The sequence below is a fragment of the Aulostomus chinensis genome, chromosome 13 (genome assembly GCF_037954235.1).
Source record: "Aulostomus chinensis isolate RoL2024-O1b breed Wild chromosome 13, RoL_Achi_v1.0, whole genome shotgun sequence".
Lineage (NCBI taxonomy): Eukaryota > Metazoa > Chordata > Actinopteri > Syngnathiformes > Aulostomidae > Aulostomus > Aulostomus chinensis.
The window spans coordinates 16155062-16183054 of NC_141332.1; the positions used below are offsets into that span (position 1 = coordinate 16155062).

Consider the following 27993-nt stretch of genomic DNA (forward strand, 5'->3'; position numbering starts at 1 on the left):
TCCAACTATTACAAAAAATAACCGAATGACAACTTCTCCCGTCAGACTTGTATGATTTTAACAATTTTAGTGACTGGCCTCAGGAAGCCTGCTGTTTAGTATTGATAGTAGTTGTTTTATAAATCTAACCACATATTGTCTCTTACAGTTTGCCCTTTAACTTCTGCTTTTAGTAGTTTATATGTGTCTAGAATGTGCAGATGGGGAAAGGTGCAGTATTCCATGCATGTAATTCAGTTTTACAACATATTATGTACCTGTGGGAGAGGATGAGTGAATCCACACACGGCCAGATTGTTTGCAATGTTCCTGGAAAGTAAATTTATCTGTTACAGGTTCATTTCAATTAAAAAAAACCAACGTCTGTTTTAGGTCATGAGAAATACACGCATGTAGCGTTCTGATGTGTTAGCAGGTCGCAATAAAGGAATCTGATTACTGATGGTGATGAGTTTGCTATGCAGCTGTCATTATTCTGGGAAGAGACCGTGCAAGAAGGACTCATCATTGACAGTTTAACCGTGTGACGTCATGATGATCAATATGTGTCAGACACGTTTCTAATTACAACACCGAGCTGATTTATATGCTATTTACAACTTGCCATGAGTGACACTAACTACAGTAATAAGATTAAAAAAAGGACACCCGTGAGTGTGTCCAAGAATATGAAAATGTGCCAGGCTGAGTCCTGGTATAGTCCAACGGTAGCAGGGGATGTTCACAACCACACGGTTGGCTTTGTCTCTGAAACAGACTCAAGAGTTCACATGGTCTCATTGTCTCGTTGGAGCTCAAGGAGGACTTGCTCAAAGGATGAAGAGGGGACTGGACTGAAAAGTTTGGTAGGGGATGGTGAGTCCGGTCTGTGTGGAGTGGGCCTTGGCCAACGCTGGTTGAACTTGACAAAAAAAAGCGGGTCTTTAAAAGGTCCCCCATAGATGATGGCCTGCATCAGGTAAACGAGGGCCACCACCATAAAACAGATGAGGAAGAAGGGGATGAAGGGTCTCAGATGGTGCCAGGCTACACCGAACCCGTAGCCCAGGCTGCCGAGGCTGCTCTGCTTTCTCGTGTGAGAGGTGTGGCGGGACGAGTCCGGAGCAGGAGTGTGATCAGAGGACTCATCATCTGAGTTCGAGGATGGAACATCAACAGAAGCCATGAGACAGAAGAAAAGACAGACCAACTCAATTTCCTCTGAAAATCAAGGATCATAAGGAAGGAAACAGGCCATATAGAGGTTCCCTGATCTGGTTTCTCTTCCTTATCAAAAACAGAAATCCAACAAGTCGTGTCCCTGGTGTCCCCCTTGGATAGATCCCGAAGAGCTGAACGATCATTCCAGTCTTGTGCTCTTCCTCTGCTCTTCTCCACCCAGACGTTTCCCCCAGATTGCATGTGTTGGACTTAAATGTCGTTGCTTCTATTTGAGCTTTAGAACCAGACAGAGAGTAAAAGAAGAACAGCACCGGAGCCCTAAATAGCTATGACACCCGGTGACAGGACGCAGAGGGAGGGAGGATCTGCTGGTCTCAAATTTAAGGGAGGGAATGTGTGTACCAGCTGCACAGGTTACAAATGTTACACACACTCTGTGACTAACATACTTGCCATGCAGATGGCAAAACCTAGACGTCCAAAGTGTTTATGTTTCTCCGCAGTTGATTATGGCTCTCTGATGTACCGCAACACCTGTGGCTGCTCGGAGCCAAAGATCTCACAGACATGTTTCCCAGAACTCTCCAGTGCCCCCCCCCCCCGACCCTCGGCCCCGGTTACATGTTTATTATTAATGAGCTACTTAAGATTTTATATAATCTGTAGATTATATTTCCCTATACAGAACTTTGAGTTCAGTTTCAAATCAAACTTCCCAGAGAATCAATCACTGGTATCAAATCGATTGTTCGCCGAAGTTTAAAAAAAAACTTCAGTCGAGCAAATTACAGCCTGCAAAATACACCCAAACAGACCCGTAATCCTTAAGTGAATTCACATAAATATATAACAACAAATATTCTGTAACATGAGAAAGATGTGCCATACTTGACCAGATGGAGCATCAGATGGACATTCAGGCCCCTCAAATTATGAAGACATACTTGATAATTAGAGGGAGGCATGGCTCAGGTAGGGTGGCCGCCTAGCAACCAAAGGGTTGCTGGTTCAACGCCCCACGACCCTTAATGGATGAGGGGTACAGAAAATGGATGGATGGATGGATGATCAGAACAGCCATCTTTTTACCAAACAAAAAAACACCATAAACATTAAATAAAAAATACATTTTGGTCAATTATTTTGCAGTATTTTTCTTTACACCTGCTGGGCTAATTTTTGCTCACTTTGGTCAGTTTTTAATTTGACACAAATGCATCAAGGTGCTTCGATATGTCACATTAAAGTGGGTTTACAGAAATTTCTTTCACATCTGATTTTAGGGATCTGAGCAGAGCTGCAGTCAAAGCTCAGCCAGCAGCAGAAGCTTCTTTGCAAAGCTCCAACCGCTGATTTCCATCTCTAACGCGAGAGTTTAATTCAGCTCATTTATATCGAAGCCTCAAGCGTTTTTAAAGGTGACGTGTGAGAACTAACAAAGGGCAATTGAAGACGAACACACATACATGACATGATAAATAAAGCAATACAAAAATATTCTAAGTAAGATGTGTGCTTTTTACTAAATATTGTAAGGATTATCAGAAGCAAATATATTATTAAATTGGATTTTATTAACTCATCTACACACTGAGACAGACCTTACATAGTTTGTAGAAACCCCAAAAAATTTGAGCCCCGGTGAAATTTTCTGTGAAAATATCCTCAATGTATAAAACAAAAGAAATCCCTACACCCTGCTACTTGGAGTGTGAATTATATGTTCACGTGTCAATTTGTGGAGTGCTGTCCCTTACAGGATCATGCACATAGCGACACTTAAGGTCAATGTTTACTGTATTGACCCCCGGCTGACACACACACACACACACACACCCAAGCCTGACTCATATCAAGCACTGACACTTACACTAAAAGTCTGCGTGATTCAGCAGCTGCTTCTCGATCTCAACTTCATGTTACACAAAGGAAAAGTTGCAACTTTCACTAGTTGTAGCTTCACAAACACACACGCAAATAAAAGTCACTCTCCATCATCACGGGTGTGTTGGAGACGCCGTGTTTGCAGGTCTATTGGTTAGTGAGACAGTAGGTTGGTTGATGACACTCGACTTTATAGATAACTCCCGCTGATAACTAGCGCACGTAGAACAAGTCCGCCGGATCCCCCTGATGTGCGGACCAAATGTCTGACATAGTGACAAGTTTGTACCTTCGCCATCTGCTTCAAGAGCGAGGAGATGAAATTACTAAGAGATACAGAGGCTCTTTAATTAGACGCATCTATCAACGTGACACAGCAGTTGTTTCTCACCTCACGCCATCAATCACATCACCAAAGCTTGTCTAAGAAAAGATCTTTATTTATAAAAACAACGGTATTACCAGTTACATACTTTACTGAAAAAAAAGCAACTGCTCAGAGTCAAGGCAGGTATGAATGGTACATGGATAGGCAACATTACAAATATTCTATGATTGGAGAACTGAAAAAAAGATGAGTTTTTCTCAACAGTAAAACAGGAATTAAGAAGAACATAATGCTCTCACCCACCACTCCCAAACATAACCCAAAAACAGAGGGTAAAATACAAATAAACTAGACGTAAAGTGAAAAAAGTACAAAAAACAAAACAAAAAACCCCCCCAGATGAATCACAGACCAAAATGTGCTTGTTGTTCACCTCCCGAATTAAAATGCGTCCCTCCCAAACTCGAGTCTCCTCTGAGTGAAGAAGCCTCCCATTCTTATTTTTTTTTCCATGTAAAAAACCTCAGTACAACACAAATGTTATTGTGCACATATGACTGATTACATTGTAAAAAAAAAACAACACAAAAACACAAAAAAACAAAAAACAACCAGCAAATAGTGTTCTCTTGATACGAGGGAGTTCATGCTGCGTGTTTTTCACTTTCTTGAATTTGTCCGTTTCAGAAGCCGAGTTGTCAGGACACGTTAGTGGTCTTTGTAGCGTATGTTCCCCGCTTCCCCTCCAAGTACCACGTCTGATGTCATCTGGTTGGCCACATCCAGACAAGAAAGTTCAAACACAGCAGCTCAAAATGTCTTCTTCTCCCCACTCGAGGAGGGAAAAAAAGGTAACAAACACAAAAACGAGGCAGTTGGTAGATAAAACAAAAACTTTGTCACGGGAGCACAAGATAAAAAATATGAGCGGACAAAATGAATGATGTGTGGTTTTATGGGTCTGATCTGTGCACACACACACGCACACGCACTCACTGTAAAGGTCCATTTCCATTTTACATACACACACAGCCACAGGTTTACTGTATGACAAATATACACACACCTGCTCTTTCTTGTCCATTCCAACAGAGAAAAAATAAATCTAGACAGGAAAATAACTCCTATACAAACATTCTCCATCCACAGGGCGGCGGCGGCGCTTCAGTCTGCCGGCCTGTCTCAACCTCCCAACAGCTCTGATTCAAATTAACCAGCCGATACGAACGCAGTCCTCCCATTTGTTTATATATACAGTATATACCCTACACTGAAGTTAGGATGTTGGCAGCCATGAGTCCACCATGACAGATTTAACCAAAAATGTTAATAATAGCAACACAAATGAAAAAAAAAAAATAGAACAAGCAGGATGACAACACCAGGATTAAATGATTGTCAACAAAGGTGATTGCCTTTACAGAAGAATTATAATTTAAACGGAATATATTTCTGTTGCTACAATGACTTTGGAAAAAAAAAAGTAGGTGTTGGTACATGTGTGTTGTGTTACTTTTTTTTTCTTCTTTTTTCTACAACACAACCACTTTTCTTTGGATGCCAACCCTCATCTTGTAGTCCCGTCTGTCAGGTGACAGAGACGGGGGGGGGGGGGGGGGGGGGGGGACAAGAGGGAGAGAGAGTCTGTGCATCTGGATCTTCTCTCCTCAGTAGCAGTGGTAGGGCAGGGACGGCCCCGTCTGGGTGATGCACACTATCAGTTTTTCTGGGAGGGATAAAGAAAATTTTTGTTGATTTAAAAAAGCCAGAACAAATTATTCAGCATAAAACAAACACAGAAACCTATTTCACAGTGCTGTCACAATACCCCCACCCCCACAGAACACTTCTAAAAAAAAAAGTTGCAGCCTTTTTAACATTTTTTATACCTGCAAACTGTGTTTAAGGTCACTTTAAACAAACATACACTCACATCCGGATCAGATGCGTCTGTCCCTGAATAGCCCCCCCCCCCCCCCCCCCCAACGATCACATGACCCAAATGAAATACCAACTCCATCAGCCTGTATATATCTGAGCCCCCTGCAAGAGGACGAATCAACCTGGCATTACAGGCGTTAATGACCTGGTTGTCCAAGCCAGCAGCTGTTGTGGGGTTAAATTGTTTTAATCAGGCCACTAAAACGGCATTGCATGAGTGGCCATTTAATAGTTGTGTTCCCATAACCTGTGGAGATCAGACCTGAGAAGGCGCTCAAATGCTCATCTAGATAATCATTTTCTCTTTGAGGGGTATAACAGTGGTGAGGACGGACCCTCGTCAAGAGTAGCTGGCCTCACAGTTCTGTTACTTGTGAAAATTGAATTCAATTGTCATACCACTGGGTTTATATCTGTTAAAACACGTATTTATTCCTTGTTCTCGGTGTCCTATGTCATTAGATGAAATAATTCATCAGTTCATGGCAGCAAACTCCATCAAATGTTTCTGACAAGAGTAGCTTCTCATGAGCACCTCTGGAAAGTGAGTTGTGATCAACAATGTATTACTTTAATAAATATACCAACTCTGCTGCCAACACTGAATAATTTCACACCTGGAGCAAACACTAGAGGGTGCCCTGGAGCACAAACTCCTGACTGCAGGTAGGGAGAGAGAGAGAGAGACATGCAAGCGAATACTCATCATGGACTTCGTAAGGTGAAACACAGTTGCGTGTGTGTCCATAGCAACTAATAAAGCAAGAAACACTTTTGTAACTGAATTAAATTCTAATAAGAAGACAGCCTTCTAAAAACACCCGCAATTCTTATTTTTAGACCTCACCCCAAAAAATGAAGGCCATAAAAACAACAACAGGAGGAACGATTCAACAGTTAAACTCCTGTTTAACAAGTAACAAAGCACAACATTTTAAAGGGTTTTGGAACGCTGTGTTCTACGCGGTGAAAATGTGATGGCATCATAGTCAGATTGTGGTATTGTGACAACACTGCTGCACAAACAATTATTCCTCTTGAAGGTCTTAGTGTTTATCAGTAGCTCAGGTTTCATCTCACGACTGCCAGACTAACAATACACAAGGAGCACTTTGCAGCATTGACACCACACCGGGGGATTCTCTAGTCTAATATGAATACAGTAGAAACTAGTTTCCTGTACACAATCACAGACAAAGACCAGGTTTCCCTGAAGGTGTGAAATTATAAAGAGAGAAAGGTCCTGATCAGACCTGACATCACCATCTGTCCCGGGTGATCTGATCATGAGAGGACAGCTCTAAATACAGCGGCAAAGACATCAGGAAACCGTGAGACACCTGAGACCACATTTGGAGGGGACCTTGGCTGCAGTGATGGGCCACCCTGCTCAAGTGATGTCCTGGTGTGACCACTCACTTGTGTCTCAATTATCTCAGCTCACAGACATAAACGATGAGGGTGTAAAACATCTTGTTTTGTATTTGCTCTCTTCTTCTATTTCCTGATGGACAGTTTTGGGGAAAAGCATTACTGCAATCTGCCGTTCTGTAGTTAAAGGTTAAAAAAAAAAAAGGCACCAGGAAACAACAACGCAACAGTCTGTACAAAGGGACTCCAAAGCCGCTCGAGTACTTAAGAGCTGTCCACTTGTGATCAGATCACTAAGGACGCATGTAAATATAAGGTCTGAAGACGGCCAGAGGAACATATCTCAGAGTCCATGCAGGACGAGAGGTCGGTTGGACATACCATGCTGTTACATGCAGAGGGGGTAGAGGGGAGGGGGGGAGGGGCTAACCATCGTAGGAGTCCAAGAGGGGCAGGGAGCCCTTCCTTCCCCCATACACCCCTCGCTGAGAGACCACCAGAGAAAGAAGAGAGAGAAGAGGGGAAGAGGTTGTGAGTTGAAAAAAGGAAAAAAAAAAAAACGTCAGTAATTGTGAGGCTTTTCAAGTCTGCCAACAGAAGAGGTTTAAGTCAGGAATTCTTAAGAGTGATGCAGGCGATCAGGGGTTAGTGTTGTTAAGTAAGCAACACATGTGAAAGCTAATGATGATGTTCCAAAAGAAAGTACCGGTAAAGTGTCTGTGGTCTCATCAAGAGTGTGTCTCCTCTCCCTCTGGTCCAGTGTAGAGTAAGCTTCTGGGAGAGGGTGACAAGATTGAGATGATGCCTTACATAACACGTTTCTGTGGAGCGTAATCATAAAAAGAAGCGATGATATTTGCACTAACCAGGGCCAAGGTCATTCAGTGGAATCATGTCCCTCTTTTCCCCTACAACAGAGAAAAATGGAGTCAAACTTCAACTTCACATATTCAAATGTACGTGCAAAACTAAAAAGTAAACTCACGTGAGTCTTGTGTTGCCCTCAAAATTTAGAACTGCTTGACATTTTCCTTCAGTAAAATTAAGTCTGTCTAGAATTTTAACACACACCTCTGTCCAGCAGTGGCGTGGTGCTGTCTTCATAGGTGCCGTTGGCTCGGGTGCTGGGCCCGTTGGTGGTGCTGGTGTTGGGGTTCAAGTTGACCATGAAGTCCGTCTTCTTCCAGCCATCTTTTTCTAAAGGTCGACGCAGCTCCTTGTGAGCCCAGACAAGCTGCAGCACCTGGCCGGCACCTCGCACCTCACGATCAGAGCGCTTGCTGCACCACACACAGGTGTAGAGATGTGTTTAATATATCAACCCTGTGTTCAGGTCAGCAGTAACAAACACACATCTGTCACACATTGCAGCAACTTGCCTTACTTCACACAACACACTTACCCATCCTTATTAAGAAGCACCAGTCTCTCGATGCCTTGTGAGGCTCGGAGGGCCTTTGCTGCCTCCAAACTGTTGCCAAGCACCTCAGCGAGCGTGCTCAGCACAGACACCACGGTCTCCTCTGAGAGAGCACGCCCAGACTGGCTCTGGCCTCCAGGGAGGTTGGCCACGAGGTGAGGCACTGCATGCAAACCTAAAGAGGAAATACTGTTAGTCAGCAAACGCATGCACTAAACCGTTCTAGGGAGAATCTGAATACTTCAGTACTTTTCAGTAAAATAAGACATTCACAGTCATAGTCTTACCAAGCAGTTCACAATTCCTGTTGTCGATGGCGAGGTTCCTCATGGCCCCAGACATCGCCCGAACCACACGGTCATTGCCATGAGCCAGTAGCTCTGCCATCATGGGAAGACCCTTCTCCAGACGCACGGTGGCCCGGATATAACGACCATACTGAGGAACAAGAAAACCAGGAAAGTCGTGAAAATTACTTCACATTCATTGTGATTTAATAAAATAATGACAGTTAATAAAAAAGATACAGAATCAGTCTGAGGCAACATTTTAGGGTATTGCGGTTGATTGTTATGAATTTATCACAGTTGACTCAAAGAATAATCTAAATGAACTGGATCAAAAAGACTCCTTGAAATTTCTGGAAACATTACGAAAACTAAGTATTTGTTGCGGGTTTTTTTTTCTTTATGGCAGCACAGATTTCCCTGTTTAGTCACAGCACGTACAGTCCATCGGCCAGCACACAGGTTCTGGATGGCACCGGCAGCAGCCTCCAGCACTGAGGGGTTCCTGGACTCTCTGAGCAGCGACGTGTAAACACGGACCACCTCTGGTTGGAACAACAGCTCGTAACCTGAAAAGCAGAGTGAGAGAAGTAAGCATAACTAAGTTTGTTGGAGGAGAACACTGAGCTTGATGTGAAGCCTAATTTAGTAATCACTATTTACAGATCATTTCCTAGAAATGCTAATGAGGCACACCTTTGGCAGGCGTCGTCCTCTTTGGAATGTCAACTTGGTCTGAACTCCCATCATCTCCATCCTTTTTCCCTGCAGACAGAAAATAAATAAAGACAGAAAACAGGAAATACTGAGTTTGTTGTAGACTTAAAGTTAAATTGGTTGAGATGAGCATTCACATGGACTCAGTCCTCTACTGTAGTGAACTGGTGTAAAATGCAACCATGCAAACGGTGAGAGACAAGCACTGTGACCATGCAATGTCGTCTGCGTAGCGTCAGGTGATCATGCCTGTGTACTGGAAAGTGATTTCAATATTATTAGACGTTCTTATTTCTCCAGTGAACATCATTCTGCGTTAGTGATGAGGAGAGTAGTCAACAGTTGCAGTTCATGAGAACACCAAGGAGAATCTTACCTTTGGAAAACCACTCATCTATAAAGGAGGGGGAGGGGTGGAAGGAAGAAAGCAAGGAGAGAGGAAAGAGAGAAGAGGAAAAAGTGGTAGAGAGTGAAAAACTGCAACAGGTGTTTCCGTCACCAACAAGCCCCAAACTCACAAGCAGACACCTTGTAGCTCTGGCCTGAGGAAGCTGTCTGTCACTGACCTTTGCCCTTTCGTGAGCCAAAGCAGCCACCTTTGTTACTGCTGGGTGCAGGTCCGTGGTTGATGGGCGTGGTCTCTGCATAGCGTTCACAGCCAGGGATCTCACGATGAACGTGGTAAGATAAGTTCCTCAGGAGGCAGACACAATTCTCCACTAACTTTAGAAAGAGATACAGGGACAAGGTGAAGGTTTGGTGTCATGATACGAACAGTTAAACTAGCACTAGCAATGACCACTTACCTTATTATCCACATCTTTACGGTTGATCTGTGATTGGACAATGTACATGAGTGAATCCACTAATCCTGTGCACTCTCTCAGCTTTCGCCTGGCCTCGCTGCGTTCTGAACTCACATTCCTGTTGCACAGAGGGGAAAAAAAAAAATCAAACATATAATTGCATGTTTGTCTAAAAATAATCTGAACATCATCTGTGCTTTCCATCCATCGATCAGTTTTGTACCTAAGGCAGCCAGCAGTGTTGGTTAAGGCGGTCTCCCATTCCAGATGGCGTGGTTTACAGCTTTCCTCTCCTCCATTGCTCCCTCGCTCCCAGCCCGAATGAGGCACGATCACTTCGTCAGCCAGGGCATGCAGAGCATGATCCACGATCTCCATCTTTACTGAATCGTGGGATGAGAGGTTCCACAAGGTGCCTGGGATGATATTAACAAGGGAAATTACAAGCTGTGCAACAGAATAAAGATGGAGTCACACGACACATTTTTCAAACAATAAACCTGCGCCAAATGAGGCAGGTGTGAAACCAGTTTGATAAAACCAGCGATACCTGTGATAGTGTCAGTGAGGTCCTGGTCGTGGGTCTTCCTCAGTAACCTGACCAAAGCTGGCACTCCATCACAGTTCTTGATGGCGATCTTGTTGTCTGGGTCACGTCCATAGGAAATATTCTTTAGTGCTCCGCAGGCCGAGTGATGCACATCCTTGCTGGGGTGGTCCAGCAGAGACACCAAGGCTGGGATCCCCTTCAGACGACGCACCTCTGATTTTACCTGCAAAAACATTTTCAGTTAGCTTGTTGACGTCAAGGATTTGTAATCATTCTGTAAACTGCCATACTATATTTGATTGCGACTATGTCACCTTGTCATTTTTGAATGTGAGATGCTGGAGGAAAGCAGCAGCGTTGGTCTTGACAGGATCCAGACGGTAGTTCAACATGGCGATCACCTCCGGCAGCTCTGGCTGTCTCCATGAGCCAGGAGGAGCTTTCCTTAGTGTGCTGTCCAGTGAAGCCATGCTGCCCCGTTCCATCGTCACAGGAACACCCCAGGCATATGGATCAACACCCCCCATGTCCCCATCCAAAGTGTCCTCACAGCTCCTGCACAAGGAGATGAAACACGTTCAATACTACACATCAGCTTTGCTCTGTATCACTAACGTATTGCATACACACTCTCAATGACAGCTGACACTGGTCGGAGTTTTACCTGAGTCGTCTTCTGTCCATGCCCCCCGGGCCAGGCCCCAGCCGTGGCATCGTCCCGTAGCCTCCAGGGTGCATGGGTGGAGGCCCCATACCGTAGTCATCGTATCCCACACTCCGTTGGTCATCCTCAAGACCGTAGTGGCCGTGGCCATATCGCATCTCCATTGCCGAGCCCAAGGCCCTCATCCCCCTGCCTACCTGAGGCTGTGCTGCATAGGGGTCAAGCTGCTGACGGCTTGGGGCGCGGTAACCAGAATCCAGGGTCCTGTAGCCATCAACTGGCCTGCAGAAAGAAAAAGAAAGATGTGTTGATATTCTGTTCACAATAAACATACACACGATGTGGGATGATAAACAGCATTTGAGCTAGATTCGTCTGTTCATGTCAACTAGCATCACAATCGTGCTTTCTGACCAGCAATAACACCAACCATGTTTCAGGTGTAAATAAATAATGATCTGAGTCCTGGTTGTACTACCAAGCAATCAATACTGAATATCAAATGAGAGGAAACATCTGAAAAGCAGTATTCTGTGCAGGGGGATCCTGTACCTGTAGCGATCGTCCATGTGCGAGCCCCTGCTCAAGCTAGTGTACGCCTCAGAAGGGGGGCCTCCGCGGTAGTCATCATAACCTCCTACAGGGCCATAGTGGTAGTTTCTGGGCACAGTGGCAGTGGGGTAGTCTACACCCCCCACTTGCCTGTAAGGACGGTCCAGTGTGGCGCTGTAGCCCCCCATACCAGACACAGACAAGCCCCCGTCGATTGACATGGAGTCAGTGGGGAGGACTGTGCGCGAGACGGGTTTCTTCATCTGAGACAAAGATGTGAGTAAATTATTAGACTTTTGTTGTGATGCCGTGGTCGAACTAAGTTCCCTGGATCTGGCTTGAGGGTGTTGGTGCCAAATGTGTCCTGTGAAAAAGTAGTAAAGCAGGCATCATATCACCTACCCCATTGTCTGAGCGCCGTGTGGTCCCCTCTTCAGAAAAGACAGAATGAACTTCCTGGGAGTCGTCCTCTGGTGTGTAGCTCTCATCGAGAGTGCCGTGTGCAGGGTCTACCATTCTGTACTGTAGCACACACATACACAGTATTCATACAAATAATCAAGGACATAATACGGAAATACAGATCAATTACATACGCAATCACATACCTGTGTGCCGTTCATGTACGAGTCTGTCAGTTTGAGTCGTTCTATGTCTGCATCCCCTAAACGCCCGTTCTGGGATGTAAAGGAAGAGACACAAGAGTCAAAATTTTAAATAAGTTGCCGACAACATTTTCCTGAGATACAATTCAAGTGAGGTTACTGCTGCTTCACCCGTTTTATTTATGGTCTGTGAATCACTGCGAGACATGAGGGAGGACATTTTGGAAAGCAGCCATTCATCCTTACACCCCACTTCTTCCTCCTCCTCCTCTAATCCGTTATATAATCAATGACTGTCACACTGGATAAGATGGACATGTTACTAACCCTGAGTAACACTCAGTTTTGGGCCACATAACTGCCTCGGTTACTGTACCAGCAGTAGCCTGAAGCTGAATACAACAACACAACTGGGCTTCTTTTGAAAACCTTCAGAAACACTTCCAGCCTTGCCGTGCTACTGCAGAGCAAAATGATTCCCACTTCATTTGCAGAAGTGAACCATTGTAGAATTTGGACATAATGTATGTCCACAAGGAGGCAGGAATGCTTTTTAATAAATATAGGAAGTGCGGACTGTAGCTTTACAAGAAGAAAGGCGTGATTCCTCTACGGCTGTTCCTTCCTGAAACAAACACAACTCTGTGCAGCTTTTAGAGCACTGCCTAGAATAAAACACTGGTTTGGCCTTGTGATTATCATCTTTATGAATATGACAGCACAACACACACTTTCTTAACCTTCGTCCACCATCTGCACCTGTAATCAAATATGTTCTTTCCAAGAATGCACACAGTCAAAACATTCAAAGAGCTATCAATGTAAGCAATTCCTGAGGAGGTCAAACATTTAAAGGACACAGTTAAGCTCAATCTGCAAGGACAACAGCTCAAAGGCTGTATCTATGAATACTGAGCAGCCTGACCTTTGCGTATGGAAACCTTCCCAAGTAAAGTCACCTAAATGTAGTTTACCACTCACTGATTAACAAGACATTGGTAGAGACTAAACAAGGGGACCAGATGGGAACAGTTGGACCTTGTTCAAACAACCAAATGCCAAAGCTATAAAAAAAAAAAAAAGACAGCAGACTGAATCTTAAACTTCTCGAACCAGGTTAGTGTTTCTTTAACCTCATTAAAAAGGAAGACAGATTCAGCTTCAAGGAACAAAAATAAAATGTCTCTGTTGTCCAGCCGGACATTCACTAACACAGATGCTATTTTCTATTACCAAACATAAATATTTCAGGAAAATGTGGTTTTATTTGTATGGCAAACAATGTAGAAAACAGATGGGATCCCTGAATTTGATCACAAAAACGCAGTAAAGCAAAGAATAATGTAGACTAGTGTCTAAATATGAGCGCAATTTACAAACATCTGGATTTCCACACAGCACCGCAGAAACTAATATGAATAAATTGGAAAAACAAAGCAAATGATGTTGTGAGTCAACCCCGTTTTGTCTTTTGTTTTATTGTGCATGCTGCTGCCGCCTAGCACGCATGGTCACGTCAGAGACCCTCTGAAGCTGCATGCACAGAAAGTAATAGGCCCTTTGATTTTATCGTGGACATTTGGTCCCTCGTGGACATTTCAAGCTCTGGTTCCTGTGTATGCAGCTCAAATCATCCAAAAAACAGGAATTAAACAGCTGAATTGAGAGCAAACCAACGTCCCAACAACTACAAAGTACGAGTCAGGGCAAACACAAGTCTACAAAAACAAAACAACATATGTTTTACAACTCCACTGAATACTTTTGATGCGAATCTAAAATTTTGTTTTGAATCAAATCGTCAGATTTCATCATTTTATAACTGCTCATGAAAAAAATACAAGTGAGAAAGTTCACCTCTAAAATGAGATAAATCAAGATATTTCATCATATTCTTGCACATATATTGACTGACTGTGGACTAAAACCAGCCTTTACAAACTATAACACTGCCTAGCCCTTACCCATAGGCCACATCTGATAAAAAAAAAGCAGAAAAACACAAGTACATTTTTTTTACAATTTAATCACAAAGCTTCTTGAATACTGGGAATTGGTCAATTTACAACAATCCCATGCAGACAGAAGAAGAAATGTGAATAAAACACAAACAGAAGTGATGAATTGAAGAGGTTGACAAATGATTTAAATGAAAATAAAACTAAATCCCTCATCTTGAGAAACTCGTACCAAATGAACTATGCGACATGCATGACAGATGACAGCATTCCATAACATGCTGGAACAGGAAGAGGGGAATGTCTGACATTCCACATCAGAGGCTGACGAAAGGTGCATCTGTCCGGTGGTGAGCGACACCGAAGGCATGCTGGAAGTGTGCGATGACTGTCTCAGGCATGTCATAATTAGTGAAAGTATGTGCAGGCATATGCAGATGAGGGTCGGCAGATGGATTTGCAAGATGCAACGTAAATGCAAACTTGCGTGAAAATGATGATGCACACAAACGGTTGTGAGCGTTGGTGGTAAGGAGGCGGGGGTAGAGACAGAGATGGTTTTGCTGATGGCTGGATGGATGTCAGAAGGAGGAACTGATGCATGAATTCCTTGATGACAGTCCAGGTATTTGGATGAAAGCAACAGCGATGTAAAGCTGAGGCGAAGGATGGGCGTCTACGAGAGGCTCTGGACAGGGTTGTTTGTTTGGGGCGTGTTACCTGTGTGTGAGGGAGGGGGCGACCCAGCGCTGAAGGGCTGGTGGCGGGGAGGCCCACTCTCCTCCTCTCCTCCTCCAGTGCCCGTGTCAGCTGTTCAAACTGCACCTCCTGCTCCCTGACCGACTCCAGCAGAGCCGCAGCGCTCTCACACTGCTCCATACACACTACATGGCCCCAAAGGAAGAGAGGGGGGGGGGGGGGGGGGGGGGGGTGGCGCGTTACATCCATGCAGCCTCACACAGCACTGCCTGACAAAAGCATCAACGCAGCTCTTCATTTAAAGTACTGAAAAATCAAGAAGTTGTCAGCCTTTTGACTTGGATTTTAATTGTGTGGGGGCGGCAAGTACTTCTGTCTGCCAACAAACCCTTAAATATTGCACAACAGTGAAACTCAGACAAAACGTCCTGCATTTGCCAAGCTGTTCAATACAATATCAATACACCACAAATTAACATTTATTGATTACATTGATATGATTCAGCTCTACTTGACACGAGAGGTGGGCTGTATAAATGGTACAAGAAGTTTACCAGTAGGAATCTGGACGGACTTGACCCCACAGATCACCACTGGCACTGACATTAACTTCACTAGTCAGATGGAGCAATGTGCTCAACTGTGCTTGTGAACCAAGAGGAGTACTTGTCAGAGGTTGTTGGTAAACAGTGCAGAGTTTATGACACAGTGATTTATGGCCAAATTTGGCTGCACTGGAGCAGAAAATCATACTTGCCGCAAAGCGTTTCTGCTCTATGTGCACAAATTCAGTCGTGCTAACCACAGCCTCCAGAACTGAATGCAAAAAAACAGTATCAACACAAACTACAGCAACATGTGTGACAGGCGTGATGCATGATCAATCGGCCATATGCCAAACTATCAATTACACATGTGGAAAGTATCGTGAGTTTAATATGAGCAGTGGAGTGCAACATCAGTGTGAGCAGATGGAGCGCAGGCACACTGCTGCAACTTTTCAGTGTATCTGTGTTAGTGTTGCATTGTGTACTGGCTTGGAAGCAAATTTCTGTCCTGCTGTTCCTTAATTTCCTTTTCAAGTTGATGAAATGTTGCTGAATTTCATTGAATCTATGGACACAAGCAATGAGGCCAAGACAACCCACTGAGATCCTGTAAAGAGAAGTTTTGGGGACTGCATAGAAGCAATTATCCCGATTCCTGAGATACTCGAACTGATAAAGACTTCATGAAAGTTCTTTATCTTCACTTTGTGCAACTTGATCTTATTTTAGGCTTGTTGTACGATTAAGTGTTCCCAGATTACTATTGTTTATTATTTGAATAATAACTGTCGTCTTTGTCTGTTCTTCGGGAGACACGATACTTAATACGCTAAACTGAAAAAAGAATCCAGTAATAGCTCCGCTGCAGGTGCCATAGCAGTGCTCTATGACAGCAGACAATTATGGAAAACATCATAAATAAATATTTTGCAATTAAAAGCATGTGTAAAATCTCAAATTTAAAAATAAGGATAAAGGAGAAAATGAGAAGTGCACATGCGAGTGAATTTCTTCATAAGGATTCAATTTTTTGAGCAAATGCACACACCAGAGTGCAATAACCAGGACCAGGCTGGTTTCAGACAATGAGCACCTTTTATACACAGCTAGCAGGAGGAAGCTTATCATCATGACACATGCAACCATTCATTTCAGGGAACTAAGCACTTCTCATTATGGGTCAAGCATAAAACACAACAAACTGCAGAGCTCATTTCAGAGTGAGAAAACATAGAAATACACACCTTCACCTGTAAGCGTAGTTTGACAGAAGAGGTGAGAGATCACGCCAAGGTCAGAGGTCGATCTCTAGTTGCTCATGAGTAGAAGCTCACTTAACCACCAAAGCCCAGAAACTAGATGGTCAACAGGGAGGAAAGAACTGCAGCCAGAGAGATGGAGGTGGAAAAAAAAAAAAAAGAGTACAGAGAGGGAGATGTGTTAGTTAGGGCACCTCTGACAAATGGCAACACAGTGAAAATACCATACATGTATGTCAACGGGATGTGTTTGCTCTGTGTGCACAAAAAACAGTGAGACACGCAAAGACACATACAGCGAGTTGTCCAACCTTTAGACACACCCTGTATTTATTCAACATTTGGCCTGTAGACTGCAGTTAGCGAAGAGAAGCTGACCAACGTGCAGCTCCTTCTGGGCTAGAGAACGTCTACTTTCAGCAAAAGGATTAACAGGGTTCACAGATAATAACATCTTCCAAGAGGCATAACTCCTGTGGCCCATGTCATCTCGCCCTCCAGCTTTACCCATTAGACACAGATGTTTTGAGGCTGATACAGTCGGGATTGTTTGGAGCCACAAAGAAGCAGATTAATTGTCTGATACAGGGGAGTAATACTTGGTGATATGAGGGGGAAAGACACAGATGCACTTCTCTTCAGATTCAAATGAATTAATAATTTGTGGAATGTATTTTATATATATATATATATATATATATATATATATATATATATATATATATATTTAATGAAATTATTGCAGCACTGCTCGCATAAAAAAGAAGGTTCACATCGGGCTAAAATCAGCTGACCATTTCCTTGAACTCAAAATACAAAATCCAACTGCAAATACACAAAAAATGGAAGCGAGCCAATGAAATCAAAACATTAAATCTATGCAAAAACAAATTAGTATTCTTATATTGCTGTGTGGCGTACATGCTACTGAGCTTTTAAGGAAGGTGGAAAACCCACCACTGTAAAAGGAATAATTTGCACCGCATTAATTTATTAAAAAATAAAAACAAGCATTATTGAGAAACTGAAAGTGGCATGAATATTATTTGATTTTGATTATCTTGTTTTCAGAAAAAAAATGTCCTCTAAAATTCAGCCCTTGAGAATCCTGAAGTGTGATTTCCTAAAATTTACTTGATATGTTGTATTGTAAAAACAAATCTGTACAACTTGATTATCTTCTCTCTTTGTACCTTTTTCCACATCAGGTTTTCATCTACCTCTGGCTACAATGTCACTGAGATTCTCTGAATTTCACACACAAACACACCGGGCCACCCTTGTTGTTATCTTGGCTGAGCTCCGAGAGAAAGACATTGTTATTTCAAAGCCAAACAAGTAGAGACTCAGATCTTCTTATCAGTGGATACACCCACGGCGGCAGCAGCCCAGCTCTCCGTCAGCATTGGCTTGAAAGGTGAATAAACAGTCACTTGCCCCCCCCCCCCCCCCCCCCCCAACACACACACCTGCATGACTGGTTGGACAAGGTAGAGTAGAGGACTGACCAAATTTCAGTTTCTCAGTCTCAGTCTCCCTCTCTGTCTAGCCAACACACTCCAACCAACAGAAACAGGACTGTAAACTAAAAGTGATTTGGGCAACAAACAGATCCAGGTGTTTGAATACATAACAAACAACTAGACATTCGCTCATACTGCAGTGCTCGAAGCTGAAAAAAGAAAACGAACTATTTTGATGGTAGATTCTTTGTTTTAATTGATTAATTATGAAAATAATCAGATTAATTGATAATGATTATAGAGGTTATCTGTGGTCCTGTATGATGAGCTTAGGTGTAAATGTTGCATGAAAGAGTGACAGATCGTGAATCATAGTTTCGCCGGCATCAAATTATGCAGATAAAGAGACAGACAGGATGATATCACTGTTCCAAAGACTATTACAACACTCTTTGGCTGGTAAAAATGAAGCCTGCAGAGGTGGCATCTGTTCCTTTATGTCCATCAAATGAATGACTAACACATACACTCGGGCTTGATGAACCCACGTACATGACTTAAAATGGGAAAATCCCAGTGTGGGGCGTGTCGAGTGTGGGAAAAAGGGAGGAAAAGTTGGATGGCCTGACGAGAAAACAAGGAGTGGCACGAGTGTGTAGCTGAGGGCAAAAAAAAAGACCAAATGTCTGATTTGCATGCAGGGTTAAAGATGACCAACTAAACAAAATGACTCCCATAGACATCACCTCCCACCTGAGCAAATGAAAACCACCCTCCTGTACCACACATGCCCATATATGGTCAGAGCCAGGACAGGGCTGCTATTATATCCTACAGACAGGCTGACGGAAAGGGAACCAAACAAATAGTGAAAAAGACAGAATGAGAGTGAGAGGGCAAGCAGGAGCAAAAGGGAGGGGGGGGGGTGAGGCAAGGAGAGACGAATTAAAGATAAAAGCTAATCTTACATTCCTAACATTGTCTCCTGCCAGTTCAGCACAGCAGCCCACCCACTCATCCACAGCGAGATGACCTTAGCAGGTCTGTTTGCTGCATTCTAAAGTCAAGTTTAAGTGTCAAAAATCTTCTGCCAACTTCCCCTAATTGGATTCCTCATGTCAAACACAACAAATAATCATCAGTATCAACATGCTACACGCTATCATTTTTTTCAACTAACGAGCAAAGCTGTCAGTCTTACAAGAATTATGACCTGCGAGTGATAGTTCTTGGCAAGTGCACTTGGGAATGCGACAGTGGTTTAACCACAGCAAGGAGAGGGAATTTGCAGCTGTCAGTCTGGGAGGTTGGTGGAACAATGCAAAGTTTGTCCAACCGAGAACGATGAGCTGAAGTGAGAAAAGAATTTGAGAGCGAGAAGGGTATCCTGTAAAAAAGTGCAAATGGTATTTGTTTGTATCCATGTTTGACTTCTGTCTTCCACCCGTCCCCTCCTTTCACAGCTGTTAGTTTTGGCCTTGGAGGTCAGCGGTAAGTTTCGCTGAACAATGAAAACAATCAGCGCCGTCCCACTGCCACTCTCCTCCCTTTCCCCTTCTACCCGCTTCCTGAGAAACAGGATGTTATGGATTCGACTTCAGAGATGAGTAAAGGGATGCGAGCGCTACAGTGGTTAGCCAAGAACCAATCTCCTCAACAGACGCGTAAACCAGGAGAGCCTATACAGCACGTATGCTTTAATACACCGCTTGCTGATTATTGGACGGCTCCATTAACTGGCTTTTCGTGGTGAAAATCCCCTTCAGTCAGTCCCTTTATCATGCGACCACAAACCACTTCCCACTTTACCAATATTGTTGTTTGCTGTTCTGCTTTTTCTTCTACATTTCTCACTGAACTGTCATGACTGAACATATACAACATCCTGGTCTTATAATTGTGTGTGGACTCTGTTGACTGTCACACTAAAAGCATGAGTCAAGAAAAACTCATTTACTGGATGCAGACCCTTAACCGTAAATACTTGCAGAAAACACTGAACTTCTATGATCGTCCATTTCATTCCTTTGTGTTTTTGATTCTACATCAAGAAAATTCAAGCTATATTTGATTGTCGTCATTTTTTATTTTCATCTTCAATTTTTCTTGACTTCCTGTAACTTGAATAAAAAGAGAGCAGTGAGAAATTTCAGAAAGGAATTGAAGCAAAAAGTACAGTAGCAGTGAAAATATCCAGAACTGAAACCTCCTTTGTCACAAATACCGATCTCTTCTCGAAAACACCATTAGAATGGTTGAACAAGGGAGCAAACGAGTCATGTTTTGCCATCTGAAACATGACAGGACAGGAGGTCAAATTGTCAAGCAGAGGGTCAACACACACACACACACACACACACACACACACACACCTCCAACATAAGATGCCTTGACACACCACAAGTCACATAGCTTCGTCTGTATCAGGATCATCAGTCCGCATGACTCACTTGGCCCTGTCAGAAGACATCTGTGGCGATGCACGCATGTAACCAACACTGCAGCCTTTGTTGACTTAATGAAACTCTGCTTCACCCAATAAGCACCGTCACCTGCCATGACCAGCAAAAATCACACCGTAAAACAAATTCATTTTAAAAATGCACACCTGTTATCTTAAATTAAAGCGATGCAGAAACTTGTCAATAAGTTGGTCTGATGCCACTGGTGCTAGTTTAAGATGAGCGTGGCGTGTAATGGGATTGAAGCTTTAGCCCACTAATCCACTTACAACCTAATATACATGCATGATGTTAACATGGGTGCACGGACGCAGACAAACACAAACTTTAATCCACTGCAGATTAACCTGCACACCTCAAGAGAACAGACACAACTGCAGGCGGCAGTGGGAAGCATGCATCAACAATCAAACAATGACCTGGAGGCAAGCGGTGAAGAAAGGGGTGATACATGGGTGTTCAATTGCAAATGGGTTCATCAGCAGTGGCACAGCAGTCTGCCAGGCACACATGAATTGTGTAAATTTAAGTTAACTTAGTCATGAAGCCCACGAGGGAGGCGCACGGCACTGAAACACACAACTAGTTAAGTTGTGTTACACTCAAGCTGACAGTTGTCCCCACCCAAGTATTTCACTACCTTAACAAGTTCACACAGGACCCACCCAGCAGGTTCATTAACTCAAACCCCAACCTGTATGACAGACCACCACCTTCAGTCACACGAAACAGAATTAGGGTGTCTTTTTAAACAAAGAGGTTTCCAGTTACCTAAAACTGATATTCATCCAGGTGATTCAACCTATCTGCTACGGTAGAACTCCATGCTCCCGACAGAAAGACGTTTCAAACGAAGAAAAAAAAAGAGACAAGTTCAACAGCAGTATCCTAACAAAGAGAAAATATGCGAAACGATGGACGTAAACCAAGTCTTTTCCAGTGTTACAAACTAAACCGCCAAACGAGGTTTTATTCACATCAAGATCCAATTTCCACCTAGCTGCTAACGGTTAGCAGTCCCCTCATCTACATGAATTGATTTGCTAACGTAAGATAGCAATCTAGGGCAGGAGCTGGTCGCTAAAACCCAGAGGTAGTCACAAGTATAGAATGACTCTCACGAACAAAGACACACGCATTTGAGCATCGAGTTGCTCGGTGTTTGTGTGCTAACGCTACAACCAAGATAAATGACAATGTTGGATATCAAATCAGTCCAGTTGCCCAGAATGCTCGCTCAGCACCCGTGTGACCTGGTTTGGCTGTCCTGCTAAGTTAGCATCACAATAACCCACATAGCTGACTGAGAGCGGTGCCAGAAGCCAGGCTAGCGTTAGCATAGCAAACACCAGATTAGCCGCGAGAGCTGCGGTTGTGTTGAGATAAGCGGTCGTTTGGGGGTAATTTGCACGATATTATCAATTGCAGTAAATCACAAAGGGTGTATCATTTTCGGTCATGATAGAAAACAGAACCAAGGCATGAAGTTTGGGACAGCTCGCCTCGGTGAACCGTGTTCTAACATTACCGATGATGTGACCACTCCTTTGCCAACGCTGCAGTGCACCCACTATCAGTAAAAAGCACCGTTATGCAAACCATCTCCTACCGTTTCTGATTTAACTCACCTGTCAGCGTGAAGCTTGCCCCGACCCCTTCCAGACTACTCCGATTTAGGTATGTTTTCTCCCCTCTTTCCCCCTCCTTCCCTGGGTTCTGGGTCAAGCTCGTTAACGACGAAGCGACATCACAGAGTTTGCTATCAAAGAGAGGGCGGGATCAACAAGCGAGTTACCGTAAAGACGGCGCACGTACAATTTCTTCTTCGCATACAGGTGTCTTCTATTCAAGTTATCCACCGCTTAGCGGCTACCGGATTCAGATACAGCAGCCTGTGATCAAACAATAGCATAAAACCCTGTGGTTTCGAACTGGTAATCGGGGGATTGACTTGCAGCCTCCTCTCTCCTCCCATTTATTTCCGTCTGTCGCTCCCTCTCCTTCCCATGAACACACACACTGATGTCACTTCATTGATTGCCCAAGAACAATAGCCTGGGAGGAAGCAGCGTTTCTTGTGGAAGTACATGAACAGCATTCCACACTAACACGACAAAACTGTTGGTACATCAGACCGCTTCCAGTGAGCAACAACTTGTGTGGTTTCAGTAGAAGACTGCTGGTAATAATCACCTGATTTGTGATCAAACACAGCCAGTGAATCATTCAGGGACACAGCATGAGTCATACTTTGACATTTTTACTATTTTGACAGCTTTTACATGAATTGGCATCCTTTTGACTTTGTTTACTAACGTCATTATAAATTTGGCTTTATAAACACGGGGAATAAATTCAGTTTGTAAAAGGGCGTTATAAATAAATCTGATTTATTTATAACGCCCTTTTACAAACTGAACACGTGCTGTGTGATCCAGAATGTAAATATGATTAAGTAGGGTATTAGGACTGGAACAAGGAACAAAACTAAAAACAGATACAGGACACATGGAGTCAAACTCTTGATGAATAATTGTTTTGTTTTTTTTAATTCAGTCTTAAATGAGTGAACAGAGAGGGGCAGATCTGTAAGAACAATACTCGTGTTGACAGGGTTGGAAAGAGGAACAATGTAAGGAATTTTCCCCCGGTTTCCTTGAGAGTTCTCTCACATTGCTCCGGCGTGAGGAAAACCCAGCCACAGCCATCGAGGAGAAGAAAAACAATACTGCCCTCTAGTGGTGCCTACTGAAAGCGCCCCATCTGGAACGATATGGAAGTACAAAAAAAAAGAAACTAGATACAAACCAAGACAATGGAGGTAGATTGTTTTTTTTTATATATAAAAAAGAAGCATATAAAAACACAAAAAATGAAAGAGGCAGAAATGGTCTTCTTATTATGCTCAGTATGCAGCTAACTGCCAGGCAAATGTTACTGATAACGTTCAGATTGATGAGCAGAGGACATCAAGTTTGAAGTTGTTTTTTTTTAATATTTCTATTGACCATCAGAAATTAGAAAAAATTAGACGAGCCCTGCAAAGTTTTCAAAATGCAGATTAGAATAATGTGTTTATGCTTGATTGATGACATCATTTGGTTTTTGTTGAAGCCTAGGTCTATATTACAGTAATAAAAGGCATCAATTGTTGGAGCTCTACCAGGGTTATTAAAACAACCTTAAAAAGTTGCTTTTCTAATTTTTTTTTTTTTTTGGACAAGCATATCTTTGTGCTGTCTTTGTTGGTGTGTGTGTTTAATGTCCCAATTGTGTGTTTGTTCACAAGCCTCTCTTCTTTTTACTTAACTGCTTATTATTGTGCTCTTGGTTTCTAATGTGCTTGTAGCAATAACATGACACGGCGCATCGAACGGTGACGTACCTGTCCACATTAAATAAAATAAACTGTATGGTTTTGACCACGTCGGAGTCGAACAAAACAAAAAAAAGGACCCCGACATTATTTAGAATGATGTAAAAAAAAATGTCCAGCCAGTGAAATAAAATAAAAGAGAGAAGAGCTTTGATTGTTTAAAGATTAATTTCCAGTGACGACAGGCTCCCTCATATCAGGTTTGTGCTCATTGAAACCACATTAATACTAGCTGGAGTAAAATGCTGTGAAGATGCAAATGAATCAATTTGCAAATTATGTTTTATATTTCACCCGTGACACAAGGAACAAAGCCATGACCCGCGTGCTTGATCCCTCTGACACATCATTATGATGCAAATGTCAGTAGAAACAGCATGCTAAAAATGTCAAAATCCCTCACTGGAAGCTCGGCGTCAGTCCTGGTTAGAGCAGCCCATTAGAGTTGTGCGTGATCATGTGTCTGCGTAGGTTGCTGGGGTTGTTGAAGCTGGCCGTGCACTGAGCGCAGGAGTATGGCTTCTCCCCAGAGTGAGTCCTCAGGTGGATCTTCAGGCTGCCGTTTTGGGTGAAGCGTTTCCCACACTGTGGGCAAGCGTATGGCTTCTCACCCGTGTGAATGCGCATGTGGATGCTCAGCGTGGTCTTGTTGACGAATGACTTGCCACACAGAGAGCAAACAACAGGCGACTCTCCCGTATGACTGGCCCGGTGCACGATCAGCTCTTCACGGCTTTGAAACCGCTCGCCACAGAAGCTGCAGTCCAGATATTTATTGACCTGGGGAGGTAAGACGGGGCTTAGCTGCTGGGGGAACTGGCTAATGAGACTGGAATGGCCTCCTTTACCATCCATTCCTACTAGTGGTTTTATTGCAGCCATCTTAGCAGCATGATTTCGTTCTGGTTGACTGTCTCTCACTGAGGGTCTGTCACTGGAGGGGAAATTCAGGACACTGTCATGGCTGACGGTGCCGTCAGGAGACAGAGAGCGAAAAGCCTGCAGTTCTGAGGCAGAGAAGAGGGTGTCATTCTCCTGCTGCAGAGGTCCTTCCACGTGCCCGTGAACACTCACGATCCTCAGCTCCTCAACATCACCTGCCAGGCAAGAAGAACCAACTGGGTCTAGAGTCTTAGTCCTGATGGCGGCGCTCCCCTGTGTTGTTCCAAAGTCATCTAGGACTGAAGAGACAACACCATAAATCGACTGTGATGAAGGGACTGTGCTAATAAAACCTCTTTTATGGTGTCTTTTTTTTTTTTGGATTGGTCATAAAGTTGGACTCATAAAATGTTGAGGATAATTTGTAGAAGCCAAAGGAAACAAAATATAAGTGAGATAGAGGAGTACAACATAAGTTAACTGATTCAGGGTGTGAGGAAGGGCATTTTGAGCACGGAGGACTTAAAAATGTGTCATGGCTGAATCATCAGTCATTCATGTTTAATACAACACAAAGTACCTGAATGAATCACCAGTTTCAATGATGACAATGTGTCGAAGCATACAAGAAGAAAGCTTGCACGATGACATATTTACCTATAAAAACACTTCCCTTTACACGACCAGATACAGCGTGCTGGTAGGGACACTTTTTTTTTAAGAGACAGCAACAGATTTGAAATTTGGAAAAATGATAATGAACTGTCAAGTTAGAAAGTGTTCTCCTTCTTCCATAGTATAAATGTAATATCCATCCATCCATTTTTTCCCACTTATCCTGTTAAGGGTTGTGGGGGGGTGGGTGGGGGTGGAGCCTATCCTAGTGGCTTTCAGGTGAGAGGCAGGGTTCACCCTGGACAGGTCACCAGTCCATCACAGGGCCAACACATAGAGACAGACAACCATTCACACTCACAGTCACACCTACGGTCAATTTAGAGTATCAATCAGCCTCGTCCCCTCTTGATGTCTTTGGACTGTGGGAGGAAGCTGGAGTACCAGAGAGAACCCACGCAGGAACAGGGAGAACATGGAGACTCACACAGAAAGATCCTGTGCTGGAGCCGGGGCTCAAACCTGGAACATTCTTGCTGTGAGGTGACAGTGCTGACCACTGCACCACCGTGCCACCGAATAAATGAAATATCTTTTGCTTAATTTGTCTCATACTGGGAGGATAAATGCATAAATTTGAAGATGCTATGTGTTATAATGCTCTGTCCCAATTTTTCTCATGAGCGGAGACAAACGGCATCGATAGGTGCCAAAGATCCAGCCTCATACAGAGTGATTTATCTTTACACTTAAGACAAATAATATACTGCTAATAATTAAAAAACACCATCCTCACCTTCAACTGCACCACATCCCACTCCAACATCATCTTCATCTTTAATCAAGATGACATCCGGGCTCTCTACAACTGCAGACTAACAGGAGAAACACAAGTGCATGAAAACTCGCAACATGTCAACAATCACTCACATTTACCGCTGCATTTACCTCTTCAGCAGCAGGAGACGACAACTTGGCATCGGATTGCAGAGGAATAGAAGCGGTGTCTCCAACAACAGCTTTGAGCACGACAGGTGGCTTTATGACAACTAGTGGAGCAAAGCAAAATACAGAACTGTACAAGCAGGGCCACTGATGACCACCGATCACCGACAAACAAAACAAACAACAAATAGTGAAGAAGTTCAGACGTCTGGGGCTATATTGGGCTCTAGTACAAGGCAAGAGTTGGACAGAGTGAATTCTAGATATTTTCATTTGGACCAGAAAACACAAAATAATCAAAAGCAGTTTGTTCAAACTGTGAAGAGATTTCAGCTGTTTTTTTTAATTAAATAATTCGCTGAAAGTGAAGGTTTCCAATTCTTTATTATGAGTTTTAATAAAAGAAGTGTGTTAACAAAAGTATGAATGTAACACCCATGACACTTTGATATATAGTGTCATGCTTTTCCCCCTCATCTGTCACCGTACTTTGGAAGCTGGACTGCGTTGACACTCTTAAAGACACTTTTCAGTCACTGAACTTCCTTGAAAATTGAAGTCATTTTTAGTGGTAAAATGAATACAATTTGTTACTTAATCTGTACTTTTTTTCCCAATTTAAATCAAAGCCTTACAACTTTACTCATTACTTTTGTTGAAAACACATTCAGTAATTTCATTATTGTTAATTTCAGAGTCACTTTCTCTACGTTTTAGCTTATTTATAGTCAATAACAGTATGCCAATAACGCTTTGGAAGAGGACATATCGCGATATATTATGATATCAATTTAAACTCCCGCCTCTGAGCGAGGACGCAGATGTGACTGTCGAAGAATTCATGAATAAATAACCAATTTTTTTTTCTTTTCAAATAAAGTAGCATGTACTAACCAAACCGAGAGGGAATTAACTCGTAACCTGCCCATTTATTACACGAAGCAGCAGCAGGAGGGCGTCACTTGTTGTGACTGACGTTACAAGTATTTTCAAGAGTCAAAGTAGTCGTTACCTTGTGATTTACCCCGGGGTTTTGGTAGACTGACCCTCGCTGGAGCAAAGCGGCTCGCCGGCCGGTTGGACCTGGTCTGTAGGCGGAGGGAGAAGAGCTCGCTCCTCATCACCTTCATCCTCATCCTCAGAGCTTCGTTTTCCTTCAGACTCTGGGTGAGATGCAGGCGAAGCGACGACGAGCTCTCTGAGAACAGCTGACTGATTTCCAACACCGCCGCCTTCACCAGCACGTCCATTATGGACAAAAGCTGTGACTCCAGATTCAAGCTGCCCGGCGGCATGTTTGTGGACATGTTCGTCTTTGGTCCCACAGTTTATAACGTTGGAGAAGAACGCGACACAATCGTTGTGTTAGCTTAGCTAAGGAGCAACACAATAGCCTTTCCGGTAGCAAGACGCTGATTACCGTAATCATTGGATAACTGGCCCCTGTTGACAGAGGTTCTCTCTGTGTTGGAGCTTCTTCTGTCTTTATGGTCAGTCATT

General features: G+C 43.3%; 2 protein-coding genes across 3 annotated transcripts; both read right to left on the reverse strand.

The window, feature by feature from the left end:
- Window positions 1-3460: 3460 nt before the first annotated feature.
- LOC147251165 (catenin delta-1-like) lies at window positions 3461-22631 on the reverse strand. 2 transcript variants are annotated; one of them, XM_086221641.1, is made up of 23 exons: window positions 22509-22631; window positions 22304-22434; window positions 16736-16872; window positions 14965-15128; window positions 12290-12358; window positions 12084-12203; window positions 11682-11944; window positions 11130-11411; window positions 10780-11020; window positions 10466-10688; window positions 10139-10331; window positions 9916-10033; window positions 9676-9832; window positions 9486-9503; window positions 9089-9157; window positions 8834-8961; window positions 8393-8543; window positions 8088-8280; window positions 7757-7965; window positions 7552-7593; window positions 7392-7459; window positions 7116-7170; window positions 3461-5099 (listed from the first exon to the last, which is right to left on the reverse strand). In XM_086221641.1, the coding sequence occupies exons 4-23, from the start codon at window positions 15121-15123 to the stop codon at window positions 5041-5043; spliced, it is 2817 nt and encodes a 938-aa protein (XP_086077767.1). In that variant the 5' UTR covers window positions 15124-15128; window positions 16736-16872; window positions 22304-22434; window positions 22509-22631; the 3' UTR covers window positions 3461-5040. The 2 variants fall into 2 exon arrangements, with proteins under 2 accessions (XP_086077767.1, XP_086077768.1); XM_086221642.1 differs by lacking the exon at window positions 7116-7170 and having other exon boundaries at window positions 3462-5099; window positions 22509-22628.
- A 590-nt stretch (window positions 22632-23221) lies between these two features.
- On the reverse strand, window positions 23222-27912 carry LOC147251166 (uncharacterized). The gene is made up of 4 exons (XM_086222656.1): window positions 27506-27912; window positions 26497-26597; window positions 26345-26423; window positions 23222-25232 (listed from the first exon to the last, which is right to left on the reverse strand). The coding sequence occupies exons 1-4, from the start codon at window positions 27798-27800 to the stop codon at window positions 24478-24480; spliced, it is 1230 nt and encodes a 409-aa protein (XP_086078782.1). The 5' UTR covers window positions 27801-27912; the 3' UTR covers window positions 23222-24477.
- Window positions 27913-27993: the final 81 nt, after the last annotated feature.

Excerpts from the sequence above, each read along its gene's own strand:
- LOC147251165 (XM_086221641.1), bottom strand. The coding sequence starts at position 15,123 with ATGGAGCAGTGTGAGAGCGCTGCGGCTCTGCTGGAGTCGGTCAGGGAG. Across the intron at positions 11,412-11,681 it reads CACATGGACGATCGCTACAG|GCCAGTTGATGGCTACAGGA; the intron begins GTACAGGATCCC and ends TTCTTTCTGCAG. Across the intron at positions 9,833-9,915 it reads GTAAAGATGTGGATAATAAG|TTAGTGGAGAATTGTGTCTG; the intron begins GTAAGTGGTCAT and ends CTCTTTCTAAAG.
- LOC147251166 (XM_086222656.1), bottom strand. The coding sequence starts at position 27,800 with ATGTCCACAAACATGCCGCCGGGCAGCTTGAATCTGGAGTCACAGCTT. Across the intron at positions 26,598-27,505 it reads ACCCCGGGGTAAATCACAAG|TTGTCATAAAGCCACCTGTC; the intron begins GTAACGACTACT and ends TTGCTCCACTAG. Across the intron at positions 25,233-26,344 it reads GGGATGTGGTGCAGTTGAAG|TCCTAGATGACTTTGGAACA; the intron begins GTGAGGATGGTG and ends TTGTCTCTTCAG.